A 17,578-nucleotide genomic window follows, 5' to 3' on the forward strand; every position below is an offset into this window, starting at 1 on the left:
CAAGGTGAGGGGATACGAACGTGTCTCTGGATTTGTTTGTATATGTGCATCAAAAACCGTGGAAAGGGGTATTAGAAACCAACACAGAGCTTCCCTGTGGTAGGAGGGGGTGGTCACTGAGCAGCTGGGGGACTTTTTGCTGCGTATTTATCCATACAAATGACTATATTATGGACTCAGTTAATTAAGCCAAAAGAAAATGAAAGAGGTATATATTAAAGAGAAGGCTGGTTTTGTTTACTGAATAAAGACTCAGACATAGATTTTGCCCCCAGAGAGAACATCACTGTACTTCTCTAGGTTGACAGGATGATCCAGCCAGGATGCTCTGTGATGGGCCAGGATACGGAGGGAAGAGGGCATCAGGAGGGAGGGCCAGCTAACCATCTTCCCTCTCTCCCGCCAGACCTACTCAGGCTTGTTCTGCGTGACAGTCAACCCCTACCGGTGGCTGCCCATCTACGGGGCCCGCGTGGCCAACATGTACAGAGGCAAGAAGCGTACGGAGATGCCGCCCCACCTCTTCTCCATTTCAGACGTCGCCTACCACGACATGCTCATGGGTGCGTGCAATGGGGTCCGCTGGGGCTGTCATGGCAGGGCAAGAAAAGTCCCTTTGCCATTGGGGCTCCAGGTGTCTTAGACCCATGTGCTACCCAATCCCAACCCTGACCCCTCATCACCCGTTGAAGATTTTTTAAATATTGCTCGGTGAATGCACTTGCTAAGTACCTGCCCTACCTCACACCCCATCTCATTTAAGCATCACAAAAACATGGGATGCCAAGATAAATAACGTCCAGAACTCAAGTCAACCCTTAACCATTCCCTGTGCAATCTTCACCATACAGTACAACGTGATTTTTATTACTATTTCTCTTTATGTTGCTTACGACTAGGCAGCTTCATGGGACGGTGCTTATAGAAACAGAGTGGCTGGTAAATTTTTGGCCCCTTCTACAAGGATGTGGGCTGCAGAGGCAGGCGTGTAGTCTCAGACCCCATGGGATCCTAGGTCTTCAGTGTCTGTGGGCCACTGCAGCCATTCTCCAAGCCGGGTGGGATGCAGGGAGATGCAGACGGTGTGGTTAGGGTGATGCCAAATGTCGAGTTTCTAAGTGTTTTCTAATGACATCGTCCTGTTGACGGTTCCCTCCCTACAGAGCGTGAAAATCAGTCTATGCTAATCACGTAAGTGTCCCTCCTGCCTCTCAGTCTATAGACAAATAATTAGGTTTGTGTCTTACACATGTCATTAAGCCTTCTTAGAATTAATTGGCGGGACTTTGTATGGAAATCTGCAGGCAGAGAGCGAGTGGGCTTAGCGGGGACGACTAAGGCTGCATCTGCTAAAGCGAGTGTGGCGGGGGTGGGGGCCTCCATGTCCCCAAGTCCCCTTCTGCTCTACCCTGTCTGTCCCTGATGGGTAAGATGTGATGATGCCCAGCCCATACCTTTCATCGTGTTGCTTCCCTGCGGGCAATCTCCTCTTTGTCCTTCACTCATCTGCTCTCGTTTTCCACCTGCAGTGGAGAATCTGGTGCAGGCAAGACTGAGAACACGAAGAAGGTCATCCAGTACTTTGCCAACATCGGAGGAACTGGCAAACAGTCCTCGGATGGGAAGGTAGGGCCGACTGGGCACAGCTGCTCTCTGGGTTAGGGCCGCTTTACAGATGAGGAGACGAAGGCTTAGAGGGAAGCAACTTGGGTGGGGACCCATAGGGAGAAGATGGCTGCAGTCCCAGATCTGACCCACTGGATGGACTCTGATACCCCAGGCCACATCTGCCCCCAGAAGTGTCAATGCTAGAGCTCCTTGTGCTTAGCGGGGTAGAAAGGGGAATGCCAGCTCCTGGTTAAGCTGCTTCTGCAGGCCCTGGCAGCCCCAGAGCACAGGGAGCACTAGCTGGGACAGCAGCAGCTGTAAAAAGCTGACAAAAGGGGTTTCCCTGGTGGCGCAGTGGTTGCGAGTTCGCCTGCCAATGCAGGGGACACGGGTTCGTGTCCCGGTCCGGGAGGATCCCACATGCCGCGGAGCGGCTGGGCCCATGAGCCACGGCCGCTGAGCCTGCGCGTCCAGAGCCTGTGATCCACAACGGGAGAGGCCCTCATACCGCAAAAAAAAAAAAAAAAAAAAAAGCTGACAAAGAGGAAAGGAAGACTTCGGTGGAAGACCAGGGATGCCCAAGGAAGGGTTTTCAGGTTCACATAGGAATCTCTCCACCAAGAGCAAAAGGAAGAAATAGCAGCTAAGAGTCAAAGCCTCTCATCTGGCAGGGGCCCTCCAATGTCAGGGTCTGCAGGGGGACAGTCCTTACTTAGGCGGTGGCCCTCCTCCCAGATCCCCTCTAGTCCCGCTCTCCCTGCCTCCCCAAGGCTGTGCCCCTCCTGGGTTCCTGGCACATATACCACTGTCATGTGAAAGCCCTGGGTCCCCAGGCAGCAGCCGACAGGCCACCCCACCTTGTGTTTCTCTCTGGCTCAGGGGTCCCTGGAGGATCAAATCATCCAGGCAAACCCTGTTCTGGAGGCATTTGGGAACGCCAAGACCACCAGGAACAACAACTCCTCCCGTTTCGTAAGTGTGACAGTGGCAGTGGTGGCCCTGGGAGTGGCAGGACAGGCATTATCACCCCATTCCAAGGAAGGAAATCAGGGCTGATTGAAACTCACCAATGGGATGAGTCAAGTCATGGCATCTCCTTCCCAGAGATTTTTATCCGTCAGGGTCTATATCAACTAGAGTCCAGTTCAGTATTGAAATCCAGGTGCTTGAATGCAGAGATGTGGGTACACAGTGATGGAGGGGCTGAGAAATTAAAACAGGAGAGCCAGAGATTTGCAGTGGCTGGAAGCTGACAACGTCCCGCCCCCGACCAGGGGGACCATGGCTGGCAGGATGTAGGAGAGGCGCTGTCCCCGGGGCCCTGGTGGATTCTGAAGCTGGTCTGGTGGGAGCTGGGGTCATAGAAGGAGCTCTGTAGTGCCCTGCCTTTCCCTGCTGAACCCCCATCTCCGGCTGGGGCCTCTCACTGCCTGGGGAAACAGGGCTGGGCAGGGAGGAGGTGGGGGCAGGTGAGTAGAGGTGAGGGCAAAAGGTGATGGAGATACAGAGAGTCCTATTTCCAGGAGAGTTTGTCCTTGGTTCTGCCAAAGGTCAGGGAGAGGGATGTGGTGTCTCTCCATAAGGAGACGTGGTACAGCGCCCCCTATATGTGGCTGGTCAAATTCCCACCAGTCCTGCCTCAAAGCCGAATTCCAAAGGGCCCCAGCCCCTCCTGTGGGGCACTCGTCTGCCCCACAAGGTCCCAAAGCCGCAGGCTACCCCCAGACCCTAGATTTAGCTCCAACACCCTCCTTCTCTGCCCATCCAAGTGGGAAACCCACAACTCCACATACAGCCGCCTCTGGCCCAGTTACCTTCCTGCAGTGCCCTTAGAATTCGGGGGGCGGGGCGGCCAAACCCGGGTCGCAGGTTGGTCTAGAGCTCCCTCACGACCCTCCCCTCTCCTCCCTGCTCAGGGAAAGTTCATCCGGATCCACTTCGGAACTACAGGCAAGCTGGCCGGAGCTGACATCGAGAGCTGTGAGTCAGGCTGCTTTTGGAGGGTTCTTGGGGCTGGGACCAGCTACACAATGCGTGGGGTACAGCACACAATGAAAGCGCGGGGCTCCTTGTTCAAAAAGTGTTAAGAATTTCAAAACAGCAGCAGAGGGACTCAGTGTGGGGTCCTTCTGAACACAGCCTGCCACACCCAGGAGGCCGGCCCTGCCCCCCGGGTTCCCCCCCATCAGGAGCCAGCCCCCCCGCCCAGGCCGTGGGTCTGGGGCAGAAGAAGAGTGGACCCATGACTGGCCATGGCACTGGGCTTTATGGGGAGGGGAGCCCTGCTTTTCATGGAGCCCTGAACTCCAGGAGAATGGGCTGAACTCATGGGCATGTCTTATTCTTTTCCAGATCTCTTAGAGAAATCTCGCGTCATCTCACAGCAAGCAGCTGAGAGGGGCTACCACATTTTCTACCAGATTCTCTCTAACAAGAAGCCTGAGCTTGTCGGTAAAGATCTTTATGTCTGTCTGACTGTCCCTTAACTCGCTTTTCCTCTATTTTCAATAACGAAAGAATTCCCATGTATGGAGGGTTTGGTGTCATACCTGCAGTTCTACATGAATCCCTTTAGTTTAGAGTTATGTGAAGAGGTTATAGGGAAGTTTCTCAAAGTTCTACTCACATCCATCTTCACAACAGACTATGAGGCTTCACACTATTGTTGGCCCATTTCACAGATGGGGCCTTGAGATGCCTGCAACTCATGGCTGAGACATGGACCTGGGATATAGGGCTTTAGACCCCCCACGTCTTGCTCGGACAGCAGCAGAGATGTCAGCCCAGGACGACTGCATGTAACAGGCTCCCCTCTGAGTGGACGTAGCCCACTGAGTACACAGCTTGGAAAGCACACTGCACTCACCCCCTCAGCTTGATGCCCTTGTGCAAGCAACAACCTGTTCAACTGTCCATGGCAGACCTGCTCAGGATCTAAGGTCCAGAGAGGGATGAAGACTCAATCTTCCACATATACACCTCCTAACCTAGCCAGAGACTAAGGCATTGAGTATCATCCCCCACCCATTTCTTGCATCCATGTCTCTTCCAAGAGTGAAAAAACAAACATAGACCAAGAGAGGCACGTATTTGAAGAAAAATAGAAGTGAGCATATTTCTTTGTAAAAGTGACAACATCCCATGCATATTATATGCAAGTGATTATTATTGCCTGCTGCAATTGTCCTGTTACCTTCTGCCTTTGAGTGCGACCTGCTCTTTACAGGACAGAGAAAGGAGAAAGATATGCACTCGTTTATTCCAAAAATATCTACTGGTTGCCTACTAGGTGCCAGGTACTGGGCCAAGTGACAAAGGGCACAACCAAGTTCCAGAGACCCTCTTGCCACTCTAAAGTTCTTCATATGCCCTGTTCAAGTCCCTCCATGACTCTGGGTGATCCCAGAGGGCAGGGACCACGTTGTATTCAGCCCTGTAACCCCCATGATGACACCACCATGCCTCGCACGTGGGAGGCATGTAGAGATATGGGTTAAAAATGAAGAAGAAGAAAACCACGTGTCACCAAGCTGCTAACCTGCTTTCCTGCTCTTGGCAGAGAGTCTTCTGCTGGTCCCCAACCCTAAGGAGTACTTCTGGGTGAGCCAGGGTGTCACCACCGTGGATAACATGGACGACGGGGAGGAGCTGCAGGTCACAGACGTGAGTACTCAGCATGGCTGGGGAAAGACAGGGAAACTTTGGGGCCCTGCAGGCACTGCCACCAGTACTGGGTGGGTCGGGGATCGGGGGGGGGACACTCAGAGCCACCAGGCAGCAGCCTGGATTCTCCCATGGAGATTTCTGGGGTTTGCAGCTGGCATTTTTCCCAAGGCTGTCGTAGCAAGCAGTTTCTCTTTGCAGAGTTGAACTGGAATGTGATAGGGACTTAAGGGGGCCAACTACTCCAAGTGACTTTTCCTCCTCCCCAGCCCAGCTAGATGTGACCCTCTAGTCCCACCAGTTCCCACGGCACCTTCTCTCTCCTTCTTTGTGACATGGAGCACCTGAGAATTCTGTTAGGGATATTGTGTACTCTCTCCTCCCTGACAGCCGAATTGATTCCTGATGCACCTTTGCCTTCCCCTTCTCCTGGTACCTAGCTAGGAGCCGAAACAGTAATAATGATGGGAAGAATAACACTACTTCCTGGTTATTATTATGTGTCAAGCACAGGACTAAACATTTACACATCACTTTGGTTTATCCTAATGATCACCTACCACCACCCATTTTGCAGAAGACTAAACTGAGGCCAGAGAGGTTAAATAAATACAACGACTATCTCATGGAGCATCTGGTCTGGACTCCTTGGAGGAAAACAGTCCTCTCTCTCTCTGGTCAGGGTGTGTCTGACCTCCAGAGTCCACAGCGTGCCGCAGCAGCCCATAGGTGCCACCCCATGGTGGCCTCCACTCTGTGGAACAGGGAGCCAGGAGTCTCTTGGCTTTCTTCTCCCTGTGGCCTTGCAGGTAGCCTTTGGCGTGCTGGGCTTCAGCTCCGAGGAGAAGATCGGCGTGTATAAGCTGACTGGGGGCATCATGCACTTTGGCAACATGAAGTTCAAGCAGAAGCCCAGAGAGGAGCAGGCTGAAGTGGACACCACGGAGGGTAGGTGTGGGGCGGGGGCCATGCAGGGAGGAAGCAGCCGGCGGGGGTAGGGGCTCGGGGCTCTCTAGGGCTTCCTGCACATTTCAGAGACACGATGTAAACCGAGAATGTTCCTTTGATATCCAGACATCAAGATCCTTGGGAAGGCATGACAGAGTCGGAGACATAATTTTGGCTTCTATATTGCTTTGCCCCTTCACCTTGAGCAAGCGTGGAAACCGTATCAGACCTCTGTTTTCTTTTTTTTTCCCCTCATTCTTAAATTGTTTTAATTGAAGTATAGTTGATGTATAATATTATATAAGTGACAGGTGTACAATATAGTGCTTCACAATTTTTACAGGTTATACTCCATTTATAGTTATTATAAGATATTGGCTATACTCCCTGTGTTGTACAATATACCCTTGTAGCTTATTTTATACCTAATAGTTTGTACCTCTTACTCCCCAGCCCATCTTTCCCCTCCCCCGCTTCCCTCTTTCCACTGGTAGCCACCAGTTTGTTCTCTATATCTGTGAGTCTGCTTCTTTTTGGTGATATTCACTAGTTTGTTGTATTTTTTAGATTCCACATATAAGTGATATCATACAGTACGTGTCCTTATCTGTCTGACTTATTGTACCTACCATAATGATCACCAAGTCCAGCCATGTTGCTGCAGATGCCAAAATTTTGTTCTTTTTATGGCTGCAGAGTATTCCACGGTATATCTACGGCACAGCTTCAGACCTCTGTTTTCTTGTTGGCAACATGGGGGTCTCCTCCCCCTCCCCCCAACCCCTTCTCTAAACACGATAGACAGTGCTGGAGTTCTCTGGGGCAGGGCACCATCTTTGTTTCACTCAACTGCTTCTTCCATCCCTACTCAGTGGCCGACAAAGTCGCCCATCTCATGGGTCTCAATTCTGGGGAGCTCCAGAAGGGCATCACCAGGCCCCGGGTCAAAGTAGGCAACGAGTTTGTGCAGAAGGGCCAGAACATGGAACAGTGCCAGAACTCCATCGGGGCCCTGGGCAAGGCCATCTATGACAAGATGTTCAAGTGGCTGGTGGTCAGGATCAACAAGACCTTGGACACCAAGATGCAAAGGCAGTTCTTCATCGGGGTGCTGGACATTGCCGGCTTCGAGATCTTTGAGGTGTGTCTGGCCTCGCATTCTGTCTCTGCTTTGGGGTGGCCACCCTCCTTTGATAAGTGACTTTTCACCAAGGTTCTCTTGTTTCCTCGGACCTGGGGCCTGCCGATCTCAGTCTGCTCCTGGCTCTCTGGCTTCTGGCTTTCGGAAAGTTCCATCTTCATTTGTACGGTGCCAAGTCACAAAGAACAGGGAGAACATAACAGATAGAATGAGCGCCGTGCTGGCTGGATCCAGCCTGTACTGGCTTACCAGAACTGACTGGTGAATTTTCAAGAACTCTGTGACCAGTTGCCATCCTGTTGACACATGTCCGAGGTGTATTTACACCATGGAGATCAGCCCACACTACAAATCAGGCTTTTTTTTTGAGAGAGAGAGAGCTGATCAGCACACTACTGGTGGCTCCCACCTCTTGCCCACAAAAATGAGGCTCAGGTCTCATCATAAGATGAGTGCCATGGGTCAGGAAGATTTTACCTTTGTAATTGGAGGCAGCATGATTAGGAGTCGGGAGACCTAGTTCTGGACTCGGGTTGGCCACCAACTAGCTGTGTGGCCTTCGGACAGTGGCCCTCTCTGAGCCTCAGTTGTCTCAACTCTAAAATGAGCAGTCTGGAAGAGATGACCTCTAAGGTCCATTTCAGCTCCACTGTCCTATTATTCTAAGATTTCTACTAGCCACAGATGGGTTAAAAAAAAATAGTTTAGCCCAATTTCTCTCAGGCTCTAAAAGGCTAATGTGGCTGCTGTCTATAGTAGAATCATTTAATTCCATAGGTGGAAAGAACCTTAGAGAGAGTTTCCAAACCACGCCGCCTGGACTTCTGGGCAGCCGCTGATGGCCAGCAGGGTGAGGCCAGGGAGTGAGGATGACACCTGTGTCAACAGCAGGGCAGGTGCAATAGACAAATGGGGCTGGGATCCCAGCTCCTCCACTTCCAAGCTGTGTGCCTCTGTGTCCCCATCTTTGATGAGGACACTCATCATTCTTGCCTTGTAAGGGTTTTGAGCAGATGCAGCTTAGCCAGGGTCTGACACACGTACTTGCTCCATGCAGGTTGCTCTGTGATGACAATGGCACCTCTCCTTTGACCTGTTTTTCATACGAGGCTTCAGCAGGGGGTTTCATTCAGAGAAAGCAGTCTCTGGTTTAAAAAAAATAAAAAGGCTTATAAACCCCTCAAACAGCTTCATCCTCCAGATGAGGATGAGAAAAACCAGAGAGAGAGAGAACTGTCTAAAGGCACACAGGAGGTCAAACCCATAAAGCATCTCAAATGATCCATCTCTAGAAATAAAATGATGTTCATTAACCACACGGGGCCAGAGTCTGAGTTTTGGGTGCTGGCAGCAGCATTGGGTGGCCCAGGCTCTGTGCCTTTGCAGGGGAGGGTAGCTGAGAAGGGCTTCTTGCAGGGCCGATGGGAGCACTGACCGGGTGATGGGTGCATCCGGGGAAATGCCAGACACTGGTCGGCCCTCAGCAAGCTTTAGCTCTGCTTGTGGACCAGCTCTCAATCCGGGGAGAGGCTGTGTCTGCGTCTGGGCTAATGCGCCTCTTTCTGTCTTCCTGCCACAGTTCAACAGCTTCGAACAGCTGTGCATTAATTTCACCAACGAGAAGTTGCAGCAGTTCTTCAACCACCACATGTTCGTGCTGGAGCAGGAGGAGTATAAGAAGGAGGGCATCGACTGGGTCTTCATTGACTTTGGCCTTGACCTGCAGGCCTGCATCGACCTCCTGGAAAAGGTACCACACTTCTCAAAGGAGGGGCTTGGAGAGAGGTCAGGACCCTGGGGCACATCTCAGGAAGGGATTTCACTGGGGCCTGTGGTTTCGGGGGAGTCAGCAACATGGCAGATGACCTCAGTTTATCTGACCTCAAGCTTCCTCTCTGCAAAATGGGTACAACAGTCACTGCAATGGCCACTGTTGGTTCGGCTGTTTTATGCCTTCACTCATTGGATCATCACAAGCTACCAATGGTGGGGAGGAATTTATTATAACCATTTCACAGAATTTATTATAAACATTTCACATTGAGGCACAGAAAAAGGAAGTCACCTATCCAAGGTCATCCATCCTATGAGTGGCAGAGTTGGGTTTTAACCAAGGCCATCTAATAGCCTCCCCTGTAATCACACCATAGGGAATGTTTTAACAAATGGCCTCATTCAGGAATATATAGGATTAGCAAATGCAAATTATTATATATATAATGGATAAACAACAAGGTCCTACTGTATAACACAGAGAACTATCTTCAATATCTTGTGATAAACCATAATGGAAAAGAATATGAAAAAGAATGTATATATATATATATATATATATATATATATATATATGTATAACTGAATCACTTTGCTGTACAGCAGAAATCAACACAAAATTGTAAATCAACTACACTTCAATGAAATAAATCTTTTAAAAAAATTTAAAAGAAAAGAAAAAATAATATATACTGTTTGATTAAATGCAGAAAAGGGATAGAAAAAGGACATTAACAAGACAGATGACAAAATTTGAACAAAGTCCGAACAGACTTTGATTTCTTAGTTTGATTTCGTAGTTTTCATCATTATGTACAGAGGTTATGGTAACATTTGGAGAAGTTGGATGAAGGATATACAGGAATGCTTTGCACCATTTTTGCAAGCCTGAAATTATTTCCAAGTAAAAAGTTAAAAAATAAAGAAAGAACATACCTTGTCTCCAAGGTTCACCCTCAGGCCCGTCATAGAGAAGCTATCATCCAGGCAGCCAGGGGTCTTCAATAGGGGCCAGCCTTACCTCCCTGGAAAAGTCTCCAAAACAGGCAGTGGACTGCCTGTCCCGCAATACCTACAAATACCTGCCCGTCCAGCTGTCACAGAGCCTGAAACGCCCTCATGCTGGAGCTTTGGGATCAAGCGTTGCTTTCTTCCAGGAGTCTGCTTTAGAAGAGAAGACGGGTGTCATTGATGATGTCACCATTTTTCTGAGAGCCAAGCCTGCCTGGCACCACTATTTGGGTGGGATTGGCATTTGGGGAGCTATGTAGCCCCCTCAGAGACGTCAGTCTTCCCTTCTCTTGGACCTGATGAATTCTAGCCTCTTTCAAGTCTAAAAGGTCATGGCATTCGAAGGCCATGGAAGACTAGACCATTCCCAGAGGTCACTGCCCAGAGTTCTGCATACTGGCCGGCCACGTGGGGTCTGGGGCACCCCTCCCACCAGCCCCAGGCCAGCACCAGAGTCACCCCATTGGCCCCCTCCAATGCCATCCACTCCTCTTCCCTTCTAGCCCATGGGCATCTTCTCCATCTTGGAGGAACAGTGTGTCTTCCCCAAGGCCACCGACGCCACATTCAAGGCAGCCCTGTACGACAACCACCTGGGCAAGTCCAGCAACTTCCTCAAGCCCAAGGGGAGCAAGGGCAAGGGGCCCGAGGCCCACTTCGAGCTTGTCCACTATGCAGGCACCGTGAGTACCTCCTCGGCACCCTCTGTGTCCACCTGCCTGTTGCCTCCATCTCCCACAAATGTAGGTCTGTCCTGCCACACCCTCGCTGAGGCCTCCTCCCTCCCCCTAACGCAGCCACCATCAAACAGGGTGATCAGTTGATTGAAAAGACCTCTGGCTTGTACTTCCTCCTCACTTCTCCCTCTGGGAGTTCCAAAGCAATCTAGCCAAGGATGCCCAGCAGTTCATGCCCTCAGACCCGCCAGGGCCATGCCATTGTCTATGGCCCTTCGTTTGACGGCTGAACTTCGATCTTGGTCAGAAATGGTGATGTTTGCAGGGAATTCCCTGGCGGTCCAGTGGTTAGGACTCCGTGCTTCTACTGCAGGGTGCACGGGTTCAATCCCTGGTTGGGGGACCTAAGATCCCACATGCCACGCAGCAAGGCCAAAAAAAAAAACCAGACAAAACTTGCAAAAAGAAGGAAAAAAAGTCCATGAGTCCATCAATTATTCCCCAGTTGACTCATTCATCCCTCTGACAGCATGCGGCCACCAAACTAACAAGGTGACATTTACGGAGTGGCTTTTTCACTCATGACAAACCTAGTCCTTGGGGAAGAGGGAAATTAAGTGCAGCTAGGACTCAGGTTTATTTGAATAATTGATGGGGGAAACAATCAGTGTTGCCATCAATGCCAACGCCTCCTGTTACCAAGGAGTTTGTTGAGCCTCTCTGGGTTTTGCTGCGGGGAAATGGCAGGCTTAGGACAGAGCTGTCAGGAAAGCTGCTGTTGGACTGGGCATCGGGGCTTTTATGATCTCAACAACCATGATAATGCCAACTACTGGCCAAATGGACTGTGCCGCTACCCAGAGCAAACGGGCTTGGGGCCGAATTGCAGTGTTCCACCCCACCCTCCACGATGAAATGAGAAGGGCTTGGTGTTTGTAGCAACGGGACATCCAAAGTCAAATGGGGCCTATGCACTTCCAAGAAGGCTCTAAGATGAGGCCCAGAGGTTATGAATGTCATACACCACGCAGGAGAAGGAAAGCCCAAAGGTTTTGTCTTCTCATCTGCGTCCCTAGGCTCTCCGTGCTCAACGGAAGGATCTGAAAGGCACCTTCCTCTTTGCCTCTCCAGCTGGGGCTACATGGCAAAATGGGAACCAGAAATTAGTGGATGTCCAATTACTTGGACACAGGAAGCCCCTAGTTTGGATGGATGGAGCCCAACTCCCACCAAGCAATGGCGGGGGGATGTGTGCTTCTCAGCAAGGAGAGAACAGATGCCCTTGTAGGGAGTTCTTCATGTTGTTTGGGATGCCACTGGTCAAGGTCAATCACTGAGCTAGGAATAAGGTCAGCCAACCTGGGTAGAAGAAGACCCAGGGGTCAGGGAGGCTCAGTGTGGTCAGCAAAGCAAGACATATAAAAGAAGGTCACACCTGGCAAAGAGTAGCTGGGGAGTCCTGGTGTGTGGGTAAGCTCAGAGACAGGGTGCCCTAGACAGGCAAACTGCAAATGCCCAAGAGATGGGGGTTCATGGACATCCCGGGACTCCAGGCAAGTCATCAGGACAGGAACTGAAGTCCCAGGAGATGGGGCTGAAGGTTGGTCCTGGGAATCCAGAGTAGACAAAGATGTAGGTTGAGGTTCTGGCTGTGGGACCTGAAAGGTGGAACCTGGGCCTGAAATGTAACCACTGGCATTTGCCCCCTTCCAGGTGGGTTACAACATCACGGGCTGGCTGGAGAAGAACAAAGACCCCCTGAATGAAACAGTGGTGGGCTTGTTCCAGAAATCAAACCTGGGGCTCCTAGCCCTTCTCTTCAAAGAAGAGGAGGCTCCAAGTATGGCTGACCCTTCGTGTGTCCAGTCTCTCTGTGCCAATACCCTTTAGCGGCCAGAAGTAGAAAAAAAAGAAAACAAAAACTCTCATATTTGACTCTTGTTGAATGAATGAATGAATGAACGAACGAATGAATGAATGAATGACAAGTTGCATGAGATCGGCTATGGATGCTACTGCAATAAAGAGGTACAGATGCATCCTGGGAGCTTCCTCCATCAACCGAATTGATCACTGGGCCCATATCACGTCTAGGTGGAGCGATATTGCTTTGGAAAAGTTGATGCCCAAAAGCTCTGTGCTTATTTTCTGCTCCCTACTCTCCTGTCTGATTTAAATGTCAAGCTCAGTTGTGCCTCCTACCCAGTAGAGGTCATGTGACCCATAGGGGAACACCCAACAGGGCCGCCACTTAGAGGGACAAGAACTGCAAATCTCCTTGGGCTCAGAGATGTGTGCACCACCAGCATGCAATTCCTCCAGATCGTGTGGGTTCTTCCTCCTCCCCAGGCAATGGCAGCAGTGTGTTGCCTTGGGCCAGCCCTAAATCACAAAGGCCTACAGACCCTCCAGGAAGCACAGCACGCCTTGTGACTGTTATGCCACAGTCAGCCCGTTCACCCTCTCCCTGGTAGATCTCGTTTTCCTGGTGTGGGGGTCCCACCTCATCTAGTCCCCAGACAAGTCTTTTCAAAACCAGAGAACACACGTCCTTGACACAGAGCACTGAATGGGGCTGCCTGCCCCTGTGCTGGGTACTGATGTGAAACATGCTTATCTCTCTTCCTCAGCTGGAAGCAAGAAGCAGAAACGAGGGTCCTCCTTCATGACCGTCTCCAACTTCTACAGGGTAAGTAGGGGCTGCTCCAGAGGCCACCTTGTGACCACTGCCCCCAACCATCCCTTCCAATGGTGTAGTGGTCTGGCTGCCACCTCATGGCCCAGGACAAGATGATTTCATTTCTATGCCTATGGTTGCCTCTTTCATTTCAGGGGTCCGTTTCCTTCTGAAGAGGGCGCAGAACCACAGGACCATAGGGCAGAAAAAACCCTTAAAGATGGTCCAGTCTAACTGCGTTTTTTCAGATTGAAACCCAGAGGATGATGGGACGTGCCCAACATAACAAGTGGAAATATAGTGCCTAAGATCTTGTGCTGGCAGGTCTTCTGGGCTGGGCACAACTTCCACAAAGTTTGGGCACTACTGGAAACATATTCCAAAGGCAGAAATGTAGCCAATGGTGAGATGTTGCACAAAGAACGATTTCAATGTTTCCCAAGGATCTGGCTGTCCTGAGGCAGAGTGAGCCACCCCATTGGATGTATCCAAGTGTAAGAGGAGGGATCCTCTAGTAGGGAAGTTAAAAATGGTGAGGGATTTGTCCACACAGGTACTACGGTTCCTTCTAGTAGCGAGATTCTACGATGAGCCAGCACTGAACTCAGAGGGTCCCTCTTTCTGTAAAACATGTCACTTTGGGCAAGTTACTGGACCTTTGAGAGCATCACTATCTGACAGAACTTTCTGCGATGATGGAAATGTTCTCTTCTGTTCAATATGGCAGCCACCGTCCAATATGCTGTCCAGTACGATAGCCACTAGCCACACGTGGCTAGCAAGTACCTGAAAAGTGGCTGGTGTGACCAAAGCACTGAATTGTAATTGTAATTAAATTAATTAAACTCTAAACAAATACCTCTCCTGAGCACGGGTGTCCTGCAACACCAACGCCGAGCTTCGCTCTTTCTTTCCCTCTACCCCCAGGAGCAGTTGAACAAGCTGATGGCCACCCTCCACAGCACCTCCCCCCATTTTGTCCGCTGTATTGTCCCCAATGAGTTCAAGCAATCAGGTACATCATGGGGACACGTCTCCCAGCTGGAAGTCCTCGGGATGTGTGAAGTTGGGGGTCACTCCAAATTAAGTCCACTTTTTAATCACCAGGAATGACTGGGGTAAAACGGGGCATTGAAAGAACCTCCAACAGTGGATCATCTAAACAGCACGTTCTAGCTACTTTGTAAAGCAGAGTGGTGCCCACCTAGGCAGAAGTCACACTCAGGAGAGCCTTTGGGCCTTGGCTGAATTGTGGGGGACCTGGGACACCCTGGGCAGTGACTGGAGATTAGGGTTGAAGACCTGGATATTGAGTTCAGCCTCCTTGAGTGGCAAGGAGTGGCCTAGGGTACCCTAGGGCAGTGACTCCCCACCCTGTGCCCTCCCTCTTGGCAGGTGTGGTGGACGCCCACCTGATCATGCACCAGCTGGCTTGCAATGGAGTCCTGGAAGGCATCCGTATTTGCAGGAAGGGCTTCCCAAACAGGCTGCAGTATCCAGAGTTCAAACAGAGGTGAGTGGTGTCTTCCCGATAGCTTGAGTACAGTTCTCGGTCTCCAGGGGTTGACTCTTGATAAATGTAGTCCCATTGGAGCAGACACTATGGGTACAGTGATGGACACTATCTCACTGTCTACTTCAGTACACAATGGCCCAACTTTGAATAGCCAGCACCTGCATTTCTTTGCCCGAGGGCTCTCTCTGGCTGCTAGAGCCTGCTTTGCTACTTGGCAGGCTGAAAGTATCAGGAATTAATGCCTCCCCAGGAGCAGCCCTCGACCAATGACTAAGGACACTTGGCATATAAATGCTTCAGCTCCCTCACCCTGATGATGGGCTAACTCTGAGGCATGTTCTATACTGGCTCTCAGACAGCTGTGTGTTGGTAAATGCTTAACAATGGGTCCTCCAAGTTAAATTTTTTTTTAAAAAAAAGAAGCCCTGATTTGTAATATCTTCCGATTTCCATGGTATAAATACTCCCACCACGGCTGACTTCAAGCTACCAATATGACATCACTGAATGCAGGGTTGGGGAGAGATGCACACAGGCGCTTGTGAGCCAGGGGGAGCTGTTCCCAGCACACAAGGGTCCCCCAGCAGCCTGAAGCCCCAGTTACCTGTTCTGATAACTGGCTTGATAACATGCCTTTTGCTGGCCTCCCTGACCCACTCCCCAACTCTGCCACCTCTCAGATAAACTACCTGCACTCGATTCCTGGTCTCAAGGTCTGATTCTGGGGGAACCCAAACTGAGACCTCCACCTGAGAGGTTAATTTACTTCGACCCCTTCCCTAATTGCTAGAACATAGGACCGCAGATTGATGGAGCAAGAAGGGTCACTAGATGTCATCTTGTCCAAGCCCTCTGAAGTCCCTAGCTGGGGAAGGACTAAGGGAGCTACTGGCAGGTCAGGAAAATAAGCAGTTCTCTCATGTCTGGAGGAAAAGATGAAGAAGGAAAGATTTTGGTGCCTTCATTTCTAAGACCATCTCCCCGCTGAACTTCCAACCCACACCGACATCTACTCCCCAGCGTCTCCTGTCAGTCCCCTCCCTCTGCCTGCCATGGGCCTCTGCGAAACAAGTCTAATCCCTGATTTGAAGGCCATCTCACAGGTCGATGATAACTGTGAGGGTAGACTTCCTGGGCTGACAACTTGGGGATGATGGGGACTGCCATCGCCTCTCCCGACAGGTACCAAGTGCTGAACCCCAGCGTGATTTCTCAGGGGTTCGTGGACAACAAGAAGGCCTCAGAGCTGCTGCTTGGGAGCATCGACTTGGATGTGAATGAATACAAAATCGGACACACCAAGGTAGGGTCTTCCCACTCAGGCTTGTCCCAAGAAGGTGGGTGTCAGGGTGTGAATTCCAGCTCAGCCGTAGACCAGGTGGTCAAGCCCCTCAGCTGCTGAGAGCCTCTGTGCCCCCTTCTGAAAAATCAGGGCTGGTAAAGCCAATCTCACAGGATTGGGAGTAGCGTGCGTGAGAACCCAGCTCAGACAGAGAGGTACTCAATAAACAGGAGAATATTAGGACTGCATGGGCCACAGATTTCTCAGAATAAAAGCAGCCGATCGGAATCAAGGTCCTGGACTGGACCGGGGCACCACGGTACGTGTGTGGGCGAGGTCCGGGGGTGAAGCACCCTAATCCCAGCCCACCCACACCACGAGTCCCAGCCCTGAGTTGGCAGGCGAGTCAGGGTTGACTCAGACAGAGCGGTCGCCTGATCCTGACTCATGGGGCCCATGTCTGTCCCACTTCCTGGCCCCGCAGAGTCCTGTCAGGATTGTAAGGGCCAGGCTGATGGTGGGAGGTGCCCATCGACACCTGCCCAACCAGACTCACCCCAACATGACAGTCAGGGTGATGCAAGAGGGGCCCTGGCTTTGCCTCAGGCTCGGAGCCTGCTGCCGTGCAGCCTGGAGTGGGTCACTTGACCGTCCTGGTCTCGTGGGGGACACAGGCAGGCCCAGCTTCTCTGTGGGCCTGGTGTGGCACAATGCCCAGGGAAGCTCCCAGCTGCATGTACATCCAACACGTACGGAGTGCCTCCTGCGTGCCAGGCACAGTTCTAGGCTTAGGGATACGCAGGTGGACAGAACAGAAAGAGTCCCTAGCTCCCTACAGCTTGCTTTGTAGCCATTGGTGTTAGCAGGATTGTAATACTGCCTTCAAACCTGCCAGAACCATTAGCTTTGGCCTCCTGCACCACTGAGACGTGCTGTGTGGAGATAAATTGACTTATGGGAACTCTCAGGCTTTGTCACAGAATCACTGAATACCTGAGCTGGAGAGAACCTTGGAGACCAGCTCCTTCCCCCACCCCACCTTTGATGGGTGGGAAACTTAAGAAAGCCTGGAGAAGACATAGAGGTGACATGCCCAATTTCACAGAACTAGGCAGGACAGGGCAGGCCTCAGGCCCCTCGTCATGGGATCAGGGAAGTCACGTGACTTGTATCTGACACAGCTACCCCTGGGCAGACAGACTGATCTTGCTGTTGTTCAAGGGTTGCATGGGGCACCTCAGGTCCAGGTAAAGGCCTGGGGCTGCTGCGGATTGCTTTGCTC

The 17,578-nt window shown here is 51.1% G+C and overlaps 2 protein-coding genes across 2 annotated transcripts in view; one reads left to right on the forward strand and one right to left on the reverse strand.

Annotated features, from left to right (window-relative positions):
* The window catches only part of KPNA7 (karyopherin subunit alpha 7), a 93,525-nt gene that overhangs the window by 61,207 nt on the left and 14,740 nt on the right, over window positions 1–17,578 (reverse strand). Inside the window, exons 4-7 of the mRNA XM_073791900.1 lie at window positions 14,911–15,098; window positions 10,070–10,294; window positions 5,147–9,101; window positions 2,676–2,811 (exon numbers count right to left, since the gene is read on the reverse strand). The gene's annotated coding sequence lies outside the window, so the exon portion shown is untranslated. The remainder of the gene's footprint in view (window positions 1–2,675; window positions 2,812–5,146; window positions 9,102–10,069; window positions 10,295–14,910; window positions 15,099–17,578) is intronic.
* MYH16 (myosin heavy chain 16) overlaps window positions 1–17,578 on the forward strand; it is a 56,300-nt gene that overhangs the window by 4,949 nt on the left and 33,773 nt on the right. The window contains exons 3-18 of the mRNA XM_073793224.1: window positions 407–563; window positions 1,164–1,191; window positions 1,530–1,626; window positions 2,488–2,580; window positions 3,525–3,588; window positions 3,961–4,059; window positions 5,168–5,271; window positions 6,081–6,219; window positions 7,092–7,360; window positions 8,940–9,110; window positions 10,648–10,827; window positions 12,535–12,661; window positions 13,452–13,510; window positions 14,426–14,513; window positions 14,894–15,011; window positions 16,197–16,317. Of these exons, the coding sequence (XP_073649325.1) occupies window positions 407–563; window positions 1,164–1,191; window positions 1,530–1,626; window positions 2,488–2,580; window positions 3,525–3,588; window positions 3,961–4,059; window positions 5,168–5,271; window positions 6,081–6,219; window positions 7,092–7,360; window positions 8,940–9,110; window positions 10,648–10,827; window positions 12,535–12,661; window positions 13,452–13,510; window positions 14,426–14,513; window positions 14,894–15,011; window positions 16,197–16,317 (1,914 nt within the window). The remainder of the gene's footprint in view (window positions 1–406; window positions 564–1,163; window positions 1,192–1,529; window positions 1,627–2,487; window positions 2,581–3,524; window positions 3,589–3,960; window positions 4,060–5,167; window positions 5,272–6,080; window positions 6,220–7,091; window positions 7,361–8,939; window positions 9,111–10,647; window positions 10,828–12,534; window positions 12,662–13,451; window positions 13,511–14,425; window positions 14,514–14,893; window positions 15,012–16,196; window positions 16,318–17,578) is intronic.

Source organism: Tursiops truncatus, chromosome 15 (assembly GCF_011762595.2).
Source record: "Tursiops truncatus isolate mTurTru1 chromosome 15, mTurTru1.mat.Y, whole genome shotgun sequence".
Classification (NCBI taxonomy): Eukaryota; Metazoa; Chordata; class Mammalia; order Artiodactyla; family Delphinidae; genus Tursiops; species Tursiops truncatus.